A 21,555-nucleotide genomic window follows, 5' to 3' on the forward strand; every position below is an offset into this window, starting at 1 on the left:
AATCTTAAAGCTAAATTGTAACAAGAGAGAAAGCATTCTTCTTGACTCAATACTTATGTTTTGGGTTAGTCTTTAGGGCATGACCAAAACTACAATTTTGGGATGATATCTTAAATGCAATGATAGCCACAAACCTACCAAGACACAATTAATCTAGGAGGAAAGGAGGTAAAAAAGAAGAAAGGGAAAGGAAAACATACCTCATCATTGGGCCTAATTATGGAACTTGCAAAGTGTGACTTAGACACAAAATCATAAGCACATGTATATGATAATGTACCAAAATCTACTAATTAAATCTTCAAGTAGTACGTTACTAACAAGCATCAAGATTTCATCATAAATAACCAAGCTTAGAAAATACAAATGAAAGAAATGAATTTGATAAGGAGAATAAGTAGCTCATGAGGGAAAATGGTTAGGTGTCATAAATGCCAAATTTAATTTTATGCATGACCACCAATGTAAATAACTACATCAAGAATGTGTGTTCCATTCTTCATGTGCACTATTATACACCAGATGTGGCTAAATTGTCTCTAAAATGGCACGTTAACCGCATCCAAAAACTCGTGTTATTGAGTTTTTGAATTTTTTTGAAAAATCAAATCTGTAGCTAATTTTTCTGATCATGATCAATGATCTGTAATTTTCTTAAAAAATCAATAACACACAGGTTTTTGATCCATGTTGTGTCATTTCAGAGACAATTTATCCACAAGCATTATACGTGCCTACATGAGACTCATGTATGCACAAATTTACTTTTGTTCCTTTTCTCCAAATATGCTAGGTTCAAATTTTCTATGTTTCCTAGGGTGTCCCCTAGGTTTTTCTATGCATATGCAATTTGAGGATTTATTGAGGATGTTGGGGCAACTTAGGGATGCCTTAACCATCCTTGTATAATAGTTTTTCAAGAAACATTCAAAGGATGTCGAGATGGGCAAGGGATGGGTAGGGGATGACTAAACATCCCCAAGATGGCTAAAGTATGTATATCAACTCTAATGTGAACTCTATTGTTGTGTATTAACTTTAATGATTGCATTTTTAATGTATGCGTCAAAATGCTGGATTTCTTATCATTGTTATGATGTTATCAAATGAATATTTGAAATTTCTCTATTGTTATACAGTTATCTATTTTTTCATCTCCTATTGTTCCTCAAAATAGCCTAAAGAAATCTATCTCAAAAACATGTTCCCCTATCTCATGTTATCCACATTTCAAAAACTTTGTAGAACATAGCAAATTTAGTGTTAAAACCTTCATTTATGCAAGGCTTCAATCCTTTGTTACAAATACACTCTATTATTGTTGACATGCAAGGTTTGTGAGAATACCTTATTATTTTGATATGCTACCAATTGATGTAGATTTGTTTGGCACCTAGATGCCTCAACACCATCCAACTTTTGGGGTTCTATTTTGTTTACATTGTCTTGATTTGAATGATTTTTTTGATAATTCTTAGCTCATAGTAATGAAACTATCATTATAACTCTAAAAAGTATAATAACACTTTTGTTGTACCAACCCAATAATTTTATGATAATTGTGGCCTCCAAGAAACTGTTGTACTGGATTGCTGTGGTCTAAACAATTATGAAATCATCACTTACTAAAAAATGACAATTTTCTTGATTTAATGGAATTGACAACTAAATAACAATAGTCACATGTTTTAAATATCTTCACCCAAATTCACATTTTCCTTCTCTTTTTAGTGGCTCCTCCTGTTGAGAATCCACAACTACATTTAACCAATAAAAATTATACACATATATTAAGTAATAAAAACAAATGTAAATATATTGCGAAAGGGGGAATAATATTATAGCATAGCTTGAGCTCTACAACATCTTTGCTACAACCACAAATAGTTGATTTTCACCACTTTAGTCATCAAACTCTTCACTTCTTAAAGGAATTATAATTGACATATTGCTCATGAAAAAATCAAATCAAGGTGTCAATCTAAGGTTGAATTATCTAAATCCCTCATGTAGACATATCAATTAAATAAATTTTTAGACTTATTTGTGTATTTTTTGTTTCAAGCTAAATTTAATTAGAGTAATTTATGTCCTAGTTAGATTTTGTCAGTTGTTGATCTAGTTTAAAGTTAAGTTAGTTTAGATGAAAATTAGATTTTACTTATTTTATTGGTTATTGACTTTATTTTTTATGCAAATAAATATAACTTTTCTACAATGCTATTATGCTAACATCAAGCAATCAATTTTTATTTTTTTTCAAAACTATATAAAAAATCATAGCAAAGCATCATAAGCAAGCACAAGTACATTCCCACAGAATTTGACAAATATATAAAATCAATGTTCAACACTTCTTGTCAAATCACATTTTGTTGCTAATTCTTGAACTATAAAGCCTTATTAGGTTTTTTCCTGAATTCACTTGACCTCATGAAACTATATATACCTATTTATGGTCATGCATGGACTATAGATTTAAATATGGATATTATTAACATAAATTATCTAAATTACTCAACTATTCTTGATTCAATTATCTTACATTTAAATTCATATTTTATCACCAAATCTCAATTACTAATTGTCTAAAATGATTTACAAATAATATATTTATTTTAAATTATATTACCCGATATAAACTACAGTGCATTGGGTAAGAAATTTCTAGAAAGAAGTAACCACAACCGTCACCAAACCCCTTGCAGTTACACAAGAAATGTATAGTGTAGTAGAAGAGTTAAAGAGGACTGAATCAAACATATCTATGTTTGACATGCTAGAAAGCTACATCCCACCTAAAAGAAGGCTTTGTTGAAATTATTATATAGTTAGAAAATTGGGTCATCTACAGTATAGAAGTTAATTAGTTGACATTGATGATGTAATGGGCACTACATACAAAGGAACAAATTGAGTCCATCCCTCCTAGCTAAGCATACAAATTTTTGAGAAGAACCTACACTACTATTTGGTGGATTTAGGAGCCTCATGTAACACATTATTTCCTTATTCCATTTACAAAAAAAGTGGATTGACTCCCAAACCTATTAATAGAGGGGTGGTGCAACTAGACAAAATAGAGTTCAAAGTCATTAGTGAATTGATAAAAATGCATATGCAATTGGTAATAGATCCTTGATCCTAAGAATACATTGAGATTCATGTGGTGGACATACCAACAATGTACGAGATGTTGCTTAGTATAAAATGGACCAAATTCTTTAGAGGATGGTTCTCCACTAAATTCACCCAATTATAGCTTCCATGGAGTGGATTGTATAACCCAATTAAGATAGACATTGAGCCTAAGATCAAGAATATGATCAAAGAGTATAATGATCTAAATGAGGTAGCCTTCATGGAGACATATTTAGGGGAATGCAAGACTAATGACACCATGGTTTGCACTATACAAGAAGATATAATTTATAATGAGAACCTTGTAAGAAGTCTACAAGGATTTGGACCTATTTATCCTACTTTCCAATAATTTATAGAAAAAATATGCAATTTATTACATTTGAGATATTATGTTGATGCTTATATTCTCTTGATTCCAAGGTAGTGTAGGGTACATGGCCAAGATCATTTAAGATTTGTAATTCCCACATGTTAGGATGTCTTGATGAAAGTTAAGATCATGCTATCCCATGATTATGATACAAATAAAGTTGAAGAATGAAGAAACACACTATTCCTTTAGAAATATAAAGGAAAGATCTTGATTCTAATACTACTAAGACACAACTAGATAAAGTCAAGGTGAAGGAAACTCAATAAATAACACAATTTTTGTAGATAAGAATCTTTATACTCATTTGCTAACCATGACCTCAAAGGAATATAACTCAAAAACCAATAAGACCAAATGGAATCCATGTGCAAGTTATGGTTCGATGGATATAAGTGCATACAAGGATAGAGCCAACTAGCACATATGATAGAGTCTTTCTTGGGTTCTTATTGATTATAGTTCACTTGGACTAATAACATGGCTGATATGAAGTTTTGATACAAGGATTATTTCTTGCTCATAAAAAGAAGGTGAAGCACCTATCCATAGAAGAAGACTCCTAGCTAGTCATTAGAAATATTAGGAGCCAAAATATATGCCACAATAAAAAGTTGTTCTCCTATCACAATTGGGTGTGTGATTTGATAGAATATTTTAATCCTTTAAACATCCATTCAATATTGAGGAAAATGAATCAAATTATAGATTCATTAACATATTTTTATAGATCATCAGAACCTATGACTATTCTAAATTAAATCTAGATTTTCTATGGAGTTAGTATCAGCGCTAACAATGGTAGATAATGTCACCAATTTCCAATTATTTGATGATGACAATTGGATATCATTGAGTTTGTCATGAGTACTAAAATATTTTCTACCCAAGTTATAGACAAAAAGGATATAGATCCTTTTGAGATAAGCAATGATGGTCTAGTCAACTTTAAGACATATACTATCTCGAAAGGAATGGTGGCATTATAAAGGATTTTTTATTACAATGAAGCTACCAAGAGAAAGAGACCCTCTAGAGAATTAGGAGGAGATAAGTGTGACCTCTATAATCTAGGCGATGAACAAGACAAGATAAAAGTGATCATTGGGAAAATTTGCTTGCCGCAAGAAAGGTGCAGAATCATAAGGTCTCCTAAGGCCTACTAGAGTGTCATAAAATGAAGTTATAATGAATTAAAAATGTATGATAACTTGGTGATTATATATACCATCCTTTTCATGTCTTAAACCAAGCATTTCAATAAGACATAGAGATCCATGCATGTTTTGATATAAACCATGATTTTAAAAAAGAAGTGCAAAAATTGTTAATCACTAGAATCATTAACCTGAGAAAATATTCCACTTCTAGGTTGCCAATTTGGTACTCTTTTGGAAAAAAAATAGAGAGATTGGGTTGTGCATGGAATTTAGTTTCAAAGAAGGACAACTATCGACTCCATTCATTAGACAAAGTAATGTCTATTGTAAATGAGTTCCAAATGATGTCATTCTTAGATGGCTATTTTGATAACCTCGTCCTGTGGCCTTAAAAAATGAAAAAGAAAGAAGAATCCTTTGCATGAGATTTTGAGTTGCATCAAGATGGGCCCAATAATTGGTGACTCATTTTCAAAGCATGCTTTCAAGAAGAGTTCTCCTACAAAATATCTTATGAGACTGAGATCCTATAACATCTACAAGCATTATCAAATTTAGGGATGGGTGAAATCACATCCACTAGAGGTTCAACATTCTTACTTGCGAAATACCTTTAGGATAATTTTCTTAGGATACTTGCTTTAAGGAGTTATTTTTTAGAGCCACCAAATCATCAATATGAACTATTGGGTTGAAGACATTTGAGGCCATATAAAGGATAGACTAAAAAATAGCACAATAAATTTCATATTGTGCTATGCCAATTGTAAATAAGTTCCAAATGATGTCATTCTTAGATGGCTATTTTGATAACCTCATCGCGTGACCTTAAAAAATGAAAAAGAAAGAAAAGAGAAAAGAGTTTTCCTATGCCAAGGGCATGGAGTGACATTAATGGAAGACAATAATTGCAGGAAAAACATAAACCCTAGGATACATAACATCAAAAATATATTTTTATTATACATTTTTTAAATTAAATTATATATTAATGTGTTTAGAAAAGTGATATATTTTATTTATAAAATTGAAAGCAAGTCACTTGACCCATCTCTCATTACTATTGTAAAATTTCGATATCACATATGCATGAAAAAACAAGAAGTACAATTAATTTTAATTTCTCTAATGACATTTGGTGGCTGACGACAAATCCCCTTAAAAGATGTGGAAATTGAAAACCATAAAGCATGTAGGGTCTAAATATGAATAGAGTAATGATAACAATTAAAAACATAAATTATCAAGAAAAACACAAATCATCAAGAATTTACCTTAACAACAATAGCAAGAATATGAAGATTGTCATATCTATGAATATCCTTTATATTCTCATTTAAAATATATGTACTCGTAAAAAAGAATAAACAAAAAGAAAAAGATCTGAAAAATATTTTTAGAAAATAATAATTTACTTTTTAATTTGATTTTTTTTATATAATAAAAAATTTAAACAAGAGAAAATTCTCGCGAAAACAAAAGTGTACTGTAATAAATTTAACATAGTTTTGAAACTTATGTAATAAATTTAATATATAATAATGTAATAAACTAATTTAACATAGTTTTGAAACTTATGAACCCTTTTGTGGAATTCTAATATTTTGTGTGATCATGCATTATTCTCATAGTTCAAAGAAAGGGCGTGGAATTTTACAAGTGAATATGGCAAAAAGAGACAATCAAACTCGGTGGGGAATTCGTGTAAAAAATTTATTCATGAATGTAGTCAAACTGCCGTATTGACCCCGCTACTTTTGCTACCGTCTTCCTTACGCCGGGTCTTTCTCTCGGTCTTCTTTCGCATATCTATCTCTGCTATTAACAATTGAGGATAAACTAGCTGTGTCTCAATAGGCATGTAACCGTAGGTGGTACTTAAATTTGACGGAAGAGTTGAATTTGGGTAGTATTTGTAAATCGGAGGTTACATCCCCAGTTGAGATCTTACAAATTCCTTTATGGCAAGAATTACAAGATCAAGGGTTACGAATTAAATGGAAATCGGAAACGCTACACTTTAAACTTTTCCTTGTGAGCCATTTCACGGAAATCATTATAAATATTAAATAAATAAAAATTAAGGATGTGCATCTGGAAATAATAAATGTTAAAGAGTTGAAAGATCAATGCAATAATAAAAATATTTTAAATTTTATTATTAAAGAATGAATAATTTTTACAGTTAGATGTTTTGGAATTAGGAAGAGATAATGAAAGTTCATAACCCTTTTGAAGATAAAAATATTATTATTTACAAAATGGAAGGTGAAATCTATATATATCTAGATAAAATGTGTCCTCATGAAAATGATTTGGTAACTTTTCATTTATAATAAAATCGGAATAATGTGACACTCAGCATACTCGGTGAGGCTGAATACTTGAACCGTCGTGTGATATCCCTCTTCTGCTCATATTCCTTGCATAGTGCCAACGACCAGAATGAAGGGTTTGAATGAGATTCCCTTGGTTGGTTATACAGAAGACTCTTCACTTGAATCTATTGAAGGTGCAGCCCTAATTGATGAATTGAAAGGCAGGGGAGGATTGGTTATATCATCACCATTTCCTTCCAACATTTGAACCACTCTGCTCATGCTCGGTCGATCTCTTGAGGTATACTGAATACACCATAGTCCTACTTTGGCCAGCCTTATAGCTTTCTCCTTCTCTTCACATTCTATTTCTGCCTTACCACTTCCTCTCAACACCCTCTCCAACTGCTCATTCTCCTTCAACTTGAATGCCCACTCTGGAAAATACAATTGACTGGACCGGCTTACCTGCACATCAACATTCTTCCTTCCTCCGACCATCTCCAATAATACCATTCCAAAACTGTAAACATCTGACTTGTCCGTTACAGGTCCCAAATTTCTATTCCAAACCTCTGGCGCAGCATATCCTGGTGTTCCTCTTGCTGCTGTCATTGATATATGATCCTTTTTCTTCCCACAGAGTTTAGCCAGACCGAAATCAGCTACCTTTGGTGTGAACTCTTCATCCAGTAATATGTTGTGGGGTTTTATGTCGAAATGAATGATACGATTGTCACAATCTTGGTATAAATAGGCTATTCCACGAGCTGCACCTAAGGCAATTGAATACAGCTGTGCCCAATTGAGGATTTGTTCCTTCTCCCTTCCTGCAAATATAAACTTCTCTAGAGATCCATTAGCCATGTACTCATACACCAATGCGTTTCTGTTTCCTTCGTAGCAATATCCCATGAGGCGAACCAAATGAACATGATGGATCCTTCCGATGGTTGCTACTTCATTCATGAATTGATTTTCAGAGTGCCTAGACTGATCAAGCATTTTAACGGCCACCAGATCGCCAGTAGATAGCTTTCCTTTATATACCACACCAAAACCTCCTTCCCCCACTCTATGTGTAAACTTACTGGTGATCTTCATGAGCTGAGAGTATGAATATCTACATGGCATTTGATGAACATAATCTTGCAAGAACTTCTCTACATTAGAAAGATCAAGTGTCTTGGAAGATGTGGAAAACCACCGTCTCCTATTAACGAACACAACCAGTATTCCCATTACTAACAATGCACCGGTTCCAATGGCCACACCTGATTAATAAGAACCAAGTGAAGGATTTGCATTCACACCAATGAAATATAGATGTAAAGAATATAGATTGACGTATAGATACTAATAAAAGAAGACGTACTCACTTGCAATGATGGCAGTTTTAGCCCTTGAATTGCCTACAACACCCGAATCCATAAAATTCAGCAAATATAATGAACAATTATTTCCGATAGAACGCATACACTATCTCATAAAACATTGAATTGATTAGAAAATAATTCCAGTTCGTGTTCTTACGAGCGGGACATTTCTCTGGATACGAGCCGCCTTTGCAGAGGCACCAAAATTGCGTCGTAAAGGGCTCATAGGTACAATCTCCACCACTCGAGCTGCACTTACTGCAGTTTTGGCTGATATTCCATTCTACTTGGAACCCTGGAATTCGACCTGATACAATTGTTGGCAGGCTCTCAACCAGCAGCATAATTTCCGGCTTACATGCGTGACTGAACTCGGACTCTTGAAGATCTGAACTGTAATGCCAACTACCGTTACATTGTAGAAGGGGGAAATTAGCCGTTGCATTACACTGCTCCGACAGAGCCAACTTTATGTTTTGCTCCTCAATGTGAAATTGACTGGTAGACAAGGATTGCCGTGCAGGGTTACTGGTCCATGGGTTGCATTTACCCTCCCACACATTCTTTTCAATTATTGTAATATGATTGTTGGGATCCCCATTCTTATAGACTTGGGGTTTCATTATGTAGTAGTCGTACCCACTAATATTCAGTAGAGGCATAAGTCCATCATCACAGCGAAGCTGAAGAGCAAGGTCCCCGCAGCCGCTGTCCTTTCTTCCAAAAGGATGTGCGAAGGAATAATCCCCACATTGGAAGGGTTCTTCTGGACAAGCTCGTGATGAAGAAGCGAGGCACAATATGAATACTGTGAAGACGAGAAAGAGGAAGCTGGGGGCTGGTAGCCCTTCCACTTCCATGTCCATATATTTTAGATGAGTAAGAAGAGAGATGTAGAAATGGAATAAAGAGGGGAACATGAACGGATGCTTAATAGCACAGAAAGGAGGTGCGAGAAAGCCGAGAGAAAGACATTGGCAAAAGTAGCGGAGTCAATACGCCAATTTGACTCCCCACAAATCGTTAAATCAATTAGGCCTTGGAGTTATTTCATACCGCCTTCTATCACTCATTAAATTTCACGCGCTTTCTTTTGACGCGTTAGACTTGCGCATTGGCAAATTTAAAGGGAAAGCTTCTTTGTTTTGAAGTTTCAACCTTGTTTAGGTGCTCGTTTTGAAGTTTCAACCTTGTTTAGGGGAAGAGCACCTCCTCGTGTTTTAATAATAGTTTATTTTTGACCATTTAATCTTTCAATTAAAATAATTAAAAAAAAGTTTATTAATAAATTTTACATGTATCAATAGTCATTTATTTTAAAACATTTTTGGATCATAATTGGTCTATTTGTGTATGATTATCGGTACCCATAGCATATGATTATTGGGGCATTTGTGCATAAGTATTGGTAATTTTAAGTGCACAGTTATTGGGACATCTCTAAGTGGGTATTGGGTGGAACTTTGAAATGTTTACTTTTTAATCTTTGTATACATAATGGATCCTACAACATTCATCGTTACAACCCAAAAGCCAGAACAATAGCTATAAGTAGTTAAGTTGCATGCAAGACAACAACAACAAAAAAATAGTCAAAATTTGATGTACCGTTTAGAATCTGTGGGTGCATGAAGTTAGCTATAATAAGTACTTGTACGGTTCCCCTAATTCTATGATCTTTTTCCAAATGGAATATCACACCGGGTTAAAACTTTACCTTAGGCCCACCCTCTTATTTTCCTTGAGAGGTGGACATACACACATAAGATGTGAGAGCATGGTCAACTTTTTCGTTCTGTAAATAACTAGCATTTGCACTGACGAAGGTGCAATGGTTATTGTGTAGAATATAGAAGTAAAAGAAAAAGGGTTAAATTTTTTTGTTAGGTTTCTTTTTGAAAATTTTAAATCTTAAAAAAGTTAAAAAATAATTCATTCGCATAGATCAATTCACAAGAATAAGGGAAGATTAAAAATAGCAAGTGAGGTACAATGTAAGTCATTGGATGGGGCTCTTAGCCTCTTACTAGGGGTTAATGATGAGGATTATATGTTCTAGTTTGTTGGTTACTACATGTGTTTGTGAGATGCCAAGCACCTTGCAAAGCCATGAACATGATAACTTGGTAAGTGTTGAACAAGTCATGCACAGTTTTCTTATCATCGCTAGGAATTTTGGGCTAGCACAAAACAATCAATGGATGATTTAGGGTTTTAGCATAGTGTCATATTCACACACAACATCTTTTGCTTCCTTAAGAACTTTTAAAGATAGATATAAACCCTTAAATTCATCACCATATTTAGATGGATTTATATCACATCACATTACCATATTGATTTTCTCAAGCACCAAATGGCTATATATTTAAGAAGACTTGCAGACACCCAAAAGCTAATATTCGACAAAAGTATCTATTTCAGTATGCTTTAAAATATTTTAACATGAATCTAAGCATCCAATCACATTATGCTTTTATTATGTATTACTCATAATACAACAATGTGTGTGTGTCCGTGCATGTGCAATTCCAATAACCATAAAAGTGCTAAATTTGACAATAATATGAACATAGCTCTTAATGATATCGTAAACCATATATCATTATCAAACATACTACATACTTATCAAATGGTTTCAATACATTTGGCTAAAGTCCATACAAAGCTTATAGTCTCCTCCAGTGTTGAAGAGATGCAATTGTCGATGAATTATCACTAGTTAGTCTAGCCCTATGCACGACTATTAGGCTAACTATAATAGATGGATTTAAATTATAAAATTTCTACTACATCATGCTATTAGAATTCATTTTTCCTCAAATTTAAGCCCCTAGATCATAAAGTCAATTGAGTGCTTCAAGTGTGTGTGTGTGTGTGTGTGTGTGTGTGTGTGCGCGCACGCCATACATGTGTGTGTGTGTGTGTGTGTGTGCGCGCACGCCATACATGTGTGTGTGTGTGTGTGTGTGTGTGTGTGTGTGTGTGTGTGTGTGTTTATTATATCTTTTTATTGATCAACAAAATACTAAATGATCTTGTCATATATTGTATATTAAGCTATTGTAAAAATAAAATCCTACATCAAATAACAATTAGTTAAAATGTGTATATTTCAAATCCTCATAATATCCTCAATCCTTAGACTCAATTTATAATCATAAAATTTATTAATTTTAATTTTATTTACTATACACTTTCAATTTTTTTTAAAAAATGTCTCTAATAATCTAAAATTCAAATTCAAAACCACTATTTAACAATCACTATGTCTCATGTGTATAAGAAAATTGTAATGTGAAACGTAACCATTTAAAAAAATAAGTATATGCTAAACTACTAAAGCAAAAGAAACAATAATTATCTTACTAAATGAATGATGACAATCAATTCTATTATGGGATTTCCTAATATAATAATAACAAGATTTTTTTTACAAATGTAAAATTTCATCTTATTAGTAATTATTAGAAAATTGTGAAAAAATAATAGTTTAAATTTTTTTTTTTTTTTTGTAAAAGGTCTGCATGATACAAAAAGATTGTTAGGATTTGAGGTGTCTCAAATTTAGCTATTCCTAATATTGTATTATTTTATTTAATGCCTAAATTATAATTTTAGAAGGTGACATGGAAGATGACAAGAATGTGGTTTGTCCCTTCATGGGAAAATGAGCATCTCATTTTGGTAATGGTATTTTTCAATGTGTTGGTATATTAGAAACATGTATAAGATAGTATTGTATGATAAATTCTTATGATAGGCTATGACAAATTCCTATGTCAGATTTGAAAAGTATTAGAAGACATCTTGCATGGAGAATATGGGCGCCCAAGTCGAGTTATGACAAGTTGTAAGAGAATCAGTTGATTATAGTCATTAATAATGGATTCTCTTTGTTGGTGTAATTAAGGTATTTTACCTTGGTTATTTTCTACCTAGGTCCTAATTACACATCATTTAAGCTTACTTAAGGAATTTCATAGGAGTAGTTAGAGAATCTCTACTTTAGGTGGCATTATCATGTTATTATTTTCACTTTATGTGGTGTCTCCACCTTTAGTGCATTTATAACATTATCATATCCACCTTTTGTGGTTGCACTTTTCCACCTTTGGCGGGTAATCCACCTTTAGTGGTGTTATCATGTGATAACTTTTTCATTTTAGGTGGGATGATAGGTTTTCACTTTTTGTCTTATTTCATAAGATTATGATACTTGTCACGATCTTATGCACTCTTATGTTCTCACCTAGGCTATATAACCAAGGGGTTTATACTATAAATTCATTGTATGAAATCCCATTGATTCTATTTCATCATTGATTGGAATACAATTAATTCTTATCATATTCTTTCTATCTTGTTGTTGTGGTTTCCATTTGGTCTCTAGATCTTGGGTGGATACCTTCATAGCCAATTCTTACATGGTATTAGAGCTGATAGATAGCTTGAAGTTTGGAGGTATGACAATGATTTAGGTGTTATAAATACGTAGGTGATTTTTAAACAACTATATCTCATTCATCCAAACTTTTTTTTTCTAGCAATAGTTTTTGATTTGGTGTAGAATTCTATGCTTTTCATAGTAGTGCACAATATTTTTCTATTTTTTGTACATGGACTTTTTAGAAATTGCAAAATCCATAATTTTGCAAATTTTGGGGCATTGTTAGGGCTCATATGGACTCCATTTTAGGTGCATTTTTTTTTAAATTGCATAAATTTTTATCTGTCTTACAGTGGTGCTATCAATTTTTAGTCACTATGCTATTTTTTTTTACTTTCAATACTTGATCTTTTTTGGCCTATTTTGGCAAATGTAATTCTTAGATATCAGTTTGGCCTTTTTCATAAGTGATTTGAGTCTAATTTTCCTAATTTTAGTAGGTGTAATATCTAGAATTAGAAGTTCAATTTCTTTTATTTTGCAAGAGTCCATTGTCAGCGTAGACACATACGACCCCACAAGGTACTTGTGGGTATTAAAGGTATCCTGCAAGTGCATTTTTTAAAATAATGTTTTTATTTAAATTTTAATAAAGTTTTTGTAAAAACAAAATTTCACAATAAATAAGCAATTTTGGGAAAGATATTTTTTAGTCCACCTCTCATACTTGCCATGCAATGATCTATCTTCCAATCAACAACTTGTGGGGTAGGGGGCTAGTTGTCCTTTATTTTGCTTGGTGACATTCCAATTGGAGGGCTATTTCAACAATCATCTTCTTGCAGGGCTTCTTTGGTGGCATCATCTTCATGTTTCTAGATTAGCATCTTTGTTATATCATATTGTATTCTCTTGCATGAGCTATGTTTTAACACACTAAAAAAAAGTGCCACACCTCTTTGTAATTTGTCATTGATGACATATTTGATGTAATCCTCCTATACCCAGTAGATTAGGAACTATCTTGTGAGACTTGGTACACATCTCTAGTTGAGAATGTATGTAGTTTGAGTATCTAGTTGATGCTTATATAGGTTGTCTTCATGCCCAATCTCTATCATGTTGCAATGAGTGATTCATCAGACATTCTTCATTGATAATAGTAGCTAGTTTTGTTACACTTTGACATTCTTGGTGCAACATTGACTCTATTTCTTCATAATGGGGAAGAATGTTGGCTTACATCTTCGACCATATTAACAAGAGATTCTACATTTAGAGGGGGCTTCATGGTCTCTCTTCTTTCTTATGGGGGAGACTTTTTCCTCATATGAGGTTTTGTTCTTCTCATACATCATTGAGAGCATTGTGTGTTTTCATCTCTCTTTTGGGGAGGATTTTTGTCCCAAAGGGTTTTCTCCTTTTCTCCATTTGTGAGAGATGGCATTGCATTTGTACATGGGTACCTAACATGGCCTATTTACCATGTCCCATCTTGCATTGTTATCTTTTGTGTGAATTCTCCCTAATTTCTGCCTAAGGGGGGTTTTTGGTGTAATTAAGATGTTTTACCTTGGTTATTTTTTACTTAGGTTCTAATTACACATTACTTAAGCTCACTTAGGGAATTGCAAAAGAGTAGTTAGATCATCTCTACTTTAGGTGGCATTATCATGTTATCATTTCACTAAGTTATGTGGTGTCTCCATCTTTAGTGACTTTATCACATTACCATATCCACCTTTTGTGGTTGCACGTTTCCGCCTTTGGTTGGTAATCTACCTTTAGAGGTGTTATCATGTAATTGCTTTTCCACTTTAGTTGGGATGATAGGATGTCACTTTTTATCTCATTACATAAGATTATGACAATTGTCACAATCTTATGCACTCTTCTGTTCTCACCTTGGCTATATAACCAAGGGTTTTCTATTTTAAATTCATTGTATAGAATCTAATGGATTCTATTTCATCATTGATAGAAATATAATTTATTCTTTTCATAATATTCCTTCTCTATTGTTCTTGTGCTTTCCATTTGGCCTCTAGATTTTGGGTAGTTACCTTCATAGCCAATTCCTACACTCTTAAAACTATAAGTGTTGTCATATATGATAGATTATATTATAGTTTTAGGATGCGTAAGGGCATTTGTCATTGTGAGATTTTGCCAAGATCAAGAGCTCAATGAAAAGTACAAAATAGAAATAAAATATAGGACAAGAATAAATTGTATTCTCATCAATAGATAAATGATCAATAGTTGTTCATACAATGAATATGAGCCTACTTATATAGGCAAGGCTATATGGATATGTGAGCACACAAACATAACATGTGGCCCAATAAGAAACAAGGGTAGGTAGGAAATAGGTGTGGTAGGGAGGAGAAACAATAAAATATTCCACATGAGGTGGATCACCCACTGAAGGTGGAATTATCACTCCATAATAAGTGAATATGATAGAGTAGTAACAAGATCACACCATAAAAGATGGAAATTCTCCTACACACACTATCCCAATGTACCACAAACACTGAAGTGTCTCATACCCAAACTACTATGAAATGCATTTCCTAAGTAAACTTAAGTAAGGTGTAATAATATCCATGATGAATAATTATTTACATCAACATCCCCCCTTAAGTGCAACTTAGGAGAATACAATTAAGTCTATAATGCAACTAAGCAATAGAAGATGGGTCCCAGATACAAAGCCATATTAGGTACCCATGTACAAATGAAAATGCAAAGCAAACCAATGCAATGAAATCTCCCACAAAGCGGGGAAAGAGAGAAAAACCCAATGGGAAAAAACCCTCCCCCAAAAGAGAGATGAAAACTATACAAGATAACTCTCATAGAAACATGTGAGGAAAAAGTCCCCCGCATATGAGAGAAGAAGAGAAGCTAGGTAGCCACCCCCCCAATGTAGAATCAGAAACAACGGGAGAAGATCGAGAATGAATGAAGAAAATGCTCCATGAATGTCGAATAATATTCCTCTCCTTAGGAAGAAACAAAACCAAAGTGTATCCATGAATTCTCCCCAATCATGAAGGGAAGAAGTAGGAAAAAAACTCATGATGAAAGGAATCTTTGAAAAAGGCACTCCAAGATCTAGTGGAGAGGAATGTAGAATAAGTCCCAAAGACTCACATGTCTCCTATAAGGATAAAGAGACCTCCTCCAACTGTTGCACATAAGAATCCACAATCATGTCAACCTCGAAAGAATGATCATGTAGAGATTGAACAAGAGGGTCAGAGTGTGCCCTCGCAACAATCGAAGAAGCATCATCTTCATCAAAGAGAAGACATGAATGTCATCAATGATGTCTCCCAAATCTGCAATGTAGGACTCCACAAACAAACCTACAATATTTGTCAAGTAATCATCCCATGAAATTGAAGCTGGAAGACAATGAATATCCTACTGCACTGAATCACATGAAGGTAAAACTGTCACACTACCTGCATCATCAGGTGCAATAGGTGATGTGATATCAATAGGAGGAGATGAAGCACAAGGCTCAAGAATGGGGTCACGTTTGAGAATCCCCATGTTTAAGTACCCAAAGTTCTCCTCAAAATATGAACCATCATAAGAAGTGTGATCATCATGTGTAGAATCATCATATGTGAAATCATCCTCATCAACAAAATCTGAAAAGGAATATAACTGAGATGCATGATCAACCACCCCAGTCGCAATGATAGCTCTAGTCTCCAAGTTTGTAATGAAAACTGACTCTGGTGTGAACTCCACAATTCTCTTAGTTGCGCCATGTGTGATTTGATAGACGGAAAGGATATTGTTTGTCAAATGGGGTACACACAACACATCATTGAAGGAGTTATCCCCAATGGCAATAGATCCTTTCCCAATCACATCCATGTATGTATGATTGCCCATCAAAATCTGTGACATGGTGCAAGGCTCAAATGTAGAGAACATAGACTATGAAGATGCCATATGATGAGAAGCCCCTAAATCTAGAAGCCATCTCCTTGAATCATGACTTGTAGTAGCACAAAGAGCTTGTCATTTTCCTATCCAAAAAGAACGAGTCTTCCCACTTGTTGAAGCCATGAATGCTTGCCCTTTTCCTTTTGATTGTGAGGAAGTGGGAGTTGATGAATCCTCCTTCTTGTAGGCATTAGGCAAATCAATGTTGTGCTTTTTGAGGATATATGAGAGCTCATCAATCTTCTTAGAATGGCAACGATGCTCCTCATGACCAACCTTTTTACAATAGGCACAAATAGTTCTCTCCCTCTTTGGTGAATAGTCCCTCTTGGAAGAGGATGAATGTCCTTGTTGTGGAGAAGGTGATGCTTTATCCTTAGGCTTTGATTGCTATTTCTTCTTGTTTGAGTTGTCCTTTCCTTGATTTCCTTTGTTCCCTTGATTTGCCACTAATGCTTGAGACTTAGAAGTCTTAAGAATGCCCATGCTTATCAACTTAGTTTGTTTCATCATCAACATTTCGGCGAAAGCATCAAATGTAGGCATTGTGTAGCTTGAACCCATAGTCATCCTATGGGTTTGGAAACTAGAAACAAATGCTGCATATTCTTGTGGAAGCTTGCCCATCAAATTGAAGATCAATTGAGTATCCTTCTTATCAATGCCATAATCCTTGAGTTGTGCCCTCAACTCTTTTGCCTTAGCGACATAATCTTGTATAGTATCAAAGTTCTTGGGATCTAACATGGTGAGATCACTATCAATTTGATATCCCCTAATCTCATCAACTTGACCATACAAGTCTTGAAACTTTTGCCAAGCATCCTTGATTAGAGTACATTTCTCAATATGAAAAATGAGATCATTTGATACATACTTTCTTAAGGTATCAATTGCCATGATATTTTTAGTGAGCCAATCCAAGTGAGCAATAGGATCAGCGGGAGCAACAATAGTTCCATCAATATAATGAGTTAGTCCTTTTTCCATAAGTTTACTCCATGCATCAATTTTCCAAGTTGCATAATTATGAGGATTTAAAAGAGGAAACTTAGGAGAACCCATAGCAGCAAAAAAGAAGGAACACAAAAGAACAAAAACATAAGAGACACCCCCCCAAATTCAATCAATCAAAGTACCCCCCAAAATGATGATTTTGGCACTTTATATGTAGTGCGTGTACAATAGGCCACTTGAAAACAATTGCAAGGTGGACTTTTGATTTTGTTTTATAACTGCCCCAATAGGCTGAGAACTACAAAGCAAAAGACCAACAAGATAGATCTATGCAAACCAAATTGGCCAAAAAAGACCATATGCTGAAAGTACAATTTCTACCCAAAATTTCTTCAAACTGATAGCATATTATGAGATTAGACGAAAAATTATGTACTTTCAAAAAAATGGCACCTGAAAAGGAGTTCGTATGAGCCCAAACAGAGTCCCGAAAGCTGTAGAAACGAGGATTGAATAGGTACAGTCACAAAAAACTAAGATTTCTGAAAAATCTGTCCATCAAAATTAGAAAATACTGCCACCACAAGAAAGTATATGAAAAATTATCCCATTTCAAAAATCATTGCACCAAAAAAGGAGCAAAAATGAGCAAGATATGGCCTTCCAAAGTTGAACTACAAAATCAAAAAGCTCAACCAGAGGGGGCTGATAAATTTTCAAAAAAATGATAACATCAGCAAATTGCGTGATTAAATTTGATGGCCGTATGGTCATTGCCAAAACTTCACCTCCCCTATTGATTGGGCATCCGTACTGTATGGAATGACACGTGGCAAGATGTGATTCACTGAAAAAGATGATGTGGCATACTACATATGGTATGGTCGCTGATGTGGTGGGTATGGTTTGGTGATGTCATAGATGTGGGTGCTGAGGTGGCACTGATCGAATGAGTTGGCCGGGTGACTGGGTTGCCCCGTGGCGACCTGATGTGCGTTGATGTGGCACTGAGTGTTGTCTACGTGGTGACAGAGCAGTGGGATAGCATGGCAGCGGCACCAGAGAAGGATGAGAAGTGACACTGTAGGTGAGCAGGCGGTGACGATCAGGGAGGAGCCCAGTGGCAACGATTGCTAGATGGGCCCCATCAGGGAGCGTGGGTGTCGACAGATGATGGCAGCGTCTGTGCACAGTATGACTAGTGTTGGTAGGACCAAGGTCATTGATGGAATACATGCAAGAGCTGACAAAGATTACAAAGACTGCCAAATATGTAGGGATGGTATGGTGGGGCAGGGTAAATCAATCCCCCACAATAATATATATATTTTTTAATTTTTTAATTTATTTTTTTAATAAAAAATTTCTGTAGAATTTTTGTTTTTGTAGAAAGATATATATATGTATATATATTTTAAATTTTGAAAATCCATACCGTATTGCCCAAATTGGGCAAAATTTTTTCTCCAATCTCCAAAATTGACTTTCACCTAATATTGGCGAATGTATAGTCAAAATTCATGAAAACAGCCACCTGGACGCGATGGCAAGGTCTGATCTAGTCTAGGATGCCTTCAAAAGATGCTTCTCCTCATATCTAGCTCGTGATGCCACAATAATACCTCTAAAAGATAAATCTATGATTCTCTAATGGCTTTGATACCATGTGAGATTTTGCCAAGATCAAGAGCTCAATAAAAAGTACAAAATATAGGACAAGAATAAACTGTATTCTCATCAATAGATAAATGATCAATAGTTGTTCATACAATGAATATGAACCTGCTTATATAGGCAAGGCTATATATGGATATGTGAGCACACAAACATAACATGTGGCTAAATAAGAAACAAGCATAGGTAGGAAATAGGTGTGGTAGGTAGGAAAAATTAATAAAATATTTCACATGACATGGATCACGCACCGAAGGTGGAATTATCACTCCACAATAAGTGGATATGATAGAGTAGTAACAAGATCACACCATAAAAGGTAGAAATTCTCCTACACACACTATCCCAATGTGGCACAAACACCCAAGTATCTCATACCCAAACTATTATGAAATGGATTTCCTAAGTAAACTTAAAAGTAAGGTGCAATAATATCCATTATGAATAATTTTTTACACCAACCATCATACCTATATTTAGTAAAAACGAAGCATTTGAGTTTATCTTGGGAATTTTCAGTTGCATTCTTAGAGGTGGTTGGAAAATGTGCCACATGGATTTGTAAGGGCACCTCTTTTGGCTTGGTCTAGAAGCTATTCCAAACTTGTTTTTTTAATATATTTTGTATGTCTTCTATGTGGGTTTAAGAGAGGAGTGGAGAAAATTGTTCTTAGCAAATTTGTGCTATTAGATTTCCTCCATAAGTGTAAGATGTAGACTCCATGAAAATGCTTAGAGCCTACAAGTGTTTTTTTTTTTTTTTTAAATTAATACATTGGTTCCAATCTTTTAAGTGTGGGGTTTCTTACCCAAAATCTTTTTCCCCATGTGTATCGACATTTATTTTCTTCTATCTATCTTTCTTCTATTCTTCTTCTTGCATGTTCTTGAGGTGTTTATTTACATGTGGTTATGCCATCAAATTTTATTTAGATATGTAAACTACATTATTATTCTTCTAGGGTTTAATGGATGGGAAATTAGCTATGTCTATTTATGTTTTAAGGCACCGTAGTATGCCAATGTATTGAGTAAAATAAAGTAAAACATAGGATATTGAAGGTGCGTACTAAATCTTAGAGGTCTTTTTGGGTTCAACTTTCCTTTTCATTTGATATCATATCTTAGATCAATGGGTGCATGTGCTTATGTGTGCATGTATGTGGATTGCATGTAGTTGTAAGTGTATTCACTAATACATTTTGACTAGATTTTCAACTAAGTTTTCCGACGGAGAAGGTATATTGTGGCCAAATTTGATTTTTTTTTGAAAAAATACCCGCATTCATCATAATTTCGATGGAAATTACCCATTTGGTTTTGACGAAGAAGGCATTAGCAATGAGAATTTTCTTTTTTTCAAAAAAGAGCTCGAGTTCATCATAATTCCGACAACAGTGGCCATTACAAAATTTAAAAAGAGGCAGGGATTTCATTTGTGAATTGCAATCCCGCGTAAGCATCCATGGTGACTTCAACCCCCAAGAACATCAAACCCGCATCGAAGGCAATCCCACACAGGAGGTAGATTCAAATTGCCCTAGTTTTTAATTTCATGTTGCAAAAAATATACATGTGGTGGTTAATTGTCCTAGTTTAATCTCGTAAAACCATAGAAATGTGATTGAGGAGTGAGTGTTCAATTTTGTATCAACAATCCCTTCCTCCCATATATGCGGGTGTTGATTGTTCACATGAGATCACATCTCTTTGCGACATCATATCAAACAATTCATGAGCCTTGTCCATGTTTCCACATTTTGCATTCATGTCAAGTAGGGCATTTGCAAGTACAACACCTAACAAAATTCCTCTATCTGTTATGCTTTGATGGATGTCCATACCCTATTCCAAAGCTCCCATTTTTGCATAGGCAGGGAGGATGCTGGCAAAGGTTGTGGAATTTGGCTTTATGCCTTCCAATTTCATTTGCTTGAAAGTGTCTAAAGCCTTTTCGACAAATCCATTTTGTGCATATCCAACAATCGTTGTAGTCCATGAGACAACATTTCTTTCAGGTATGCTATCAAATAGTTCACGTGCCTTGTCTACACTTCCACATTTTGCATACATGTCTACCAAGGCAGTCTCCCATTTTGGCACAAGCAGGGAGGATAGTAGCAATGGTCATGGAATTTGGCTTTACACCTGCTGATTGCATTTGCTTGAAAGTTTCTAAAGCATTCTCAACAAATCC

The 21,555-nt window shown here is 34.4% G+C and overlaps 1 protein-coding gene across 1 annotated transcript; it reads right to left on the minus strand.

Moving 5' to 3' along the window:
• Positions 1-6,978: 6,978 nt before the first annotated feature.
• Positions 6,979-8,291, minus strand: LOC131873693 (rust resistance kinase Lr10-like). The gene has a single exon (XM_059216876.1). The coding sequence runs from the start codon at positions 8,232-8,234 to the stop codon at positions 7,152-7,154; it is 1,083 nt and encodes a 360-aa protein (XP_059072859.1). The 5' UTR covers positions 8,235-8,291; the 3' UTR covers positions 6,979-7,151.
• Positions 8,292-21,555: the final 13,264 nt, after the last annotated feature.

Source organism: Cryptomeria japonica, chromosome 2 (genome assembly GCF_030272615.1).
Source record: "Cryptomeria japonica chromosome 2, Sugi_1.0, whole genome shotgun sequence".
NCBI lineage: Eukaryota > Viridiplantae > Streptophyta > Pinopsida > Cupressales > Cupressaceae > Cryptomeria > Cryptomeria japonica.

What these genes read in the sequence shown, in the direction of transcription:
- LOC131873693 (XM_059216876.1), bottom strand. Translation starts at nt 8,234, where the DNA reads ATGGGAATACTGGTTGTGTTCGTTAATAGGAGACGGTGGTTTTCCACA.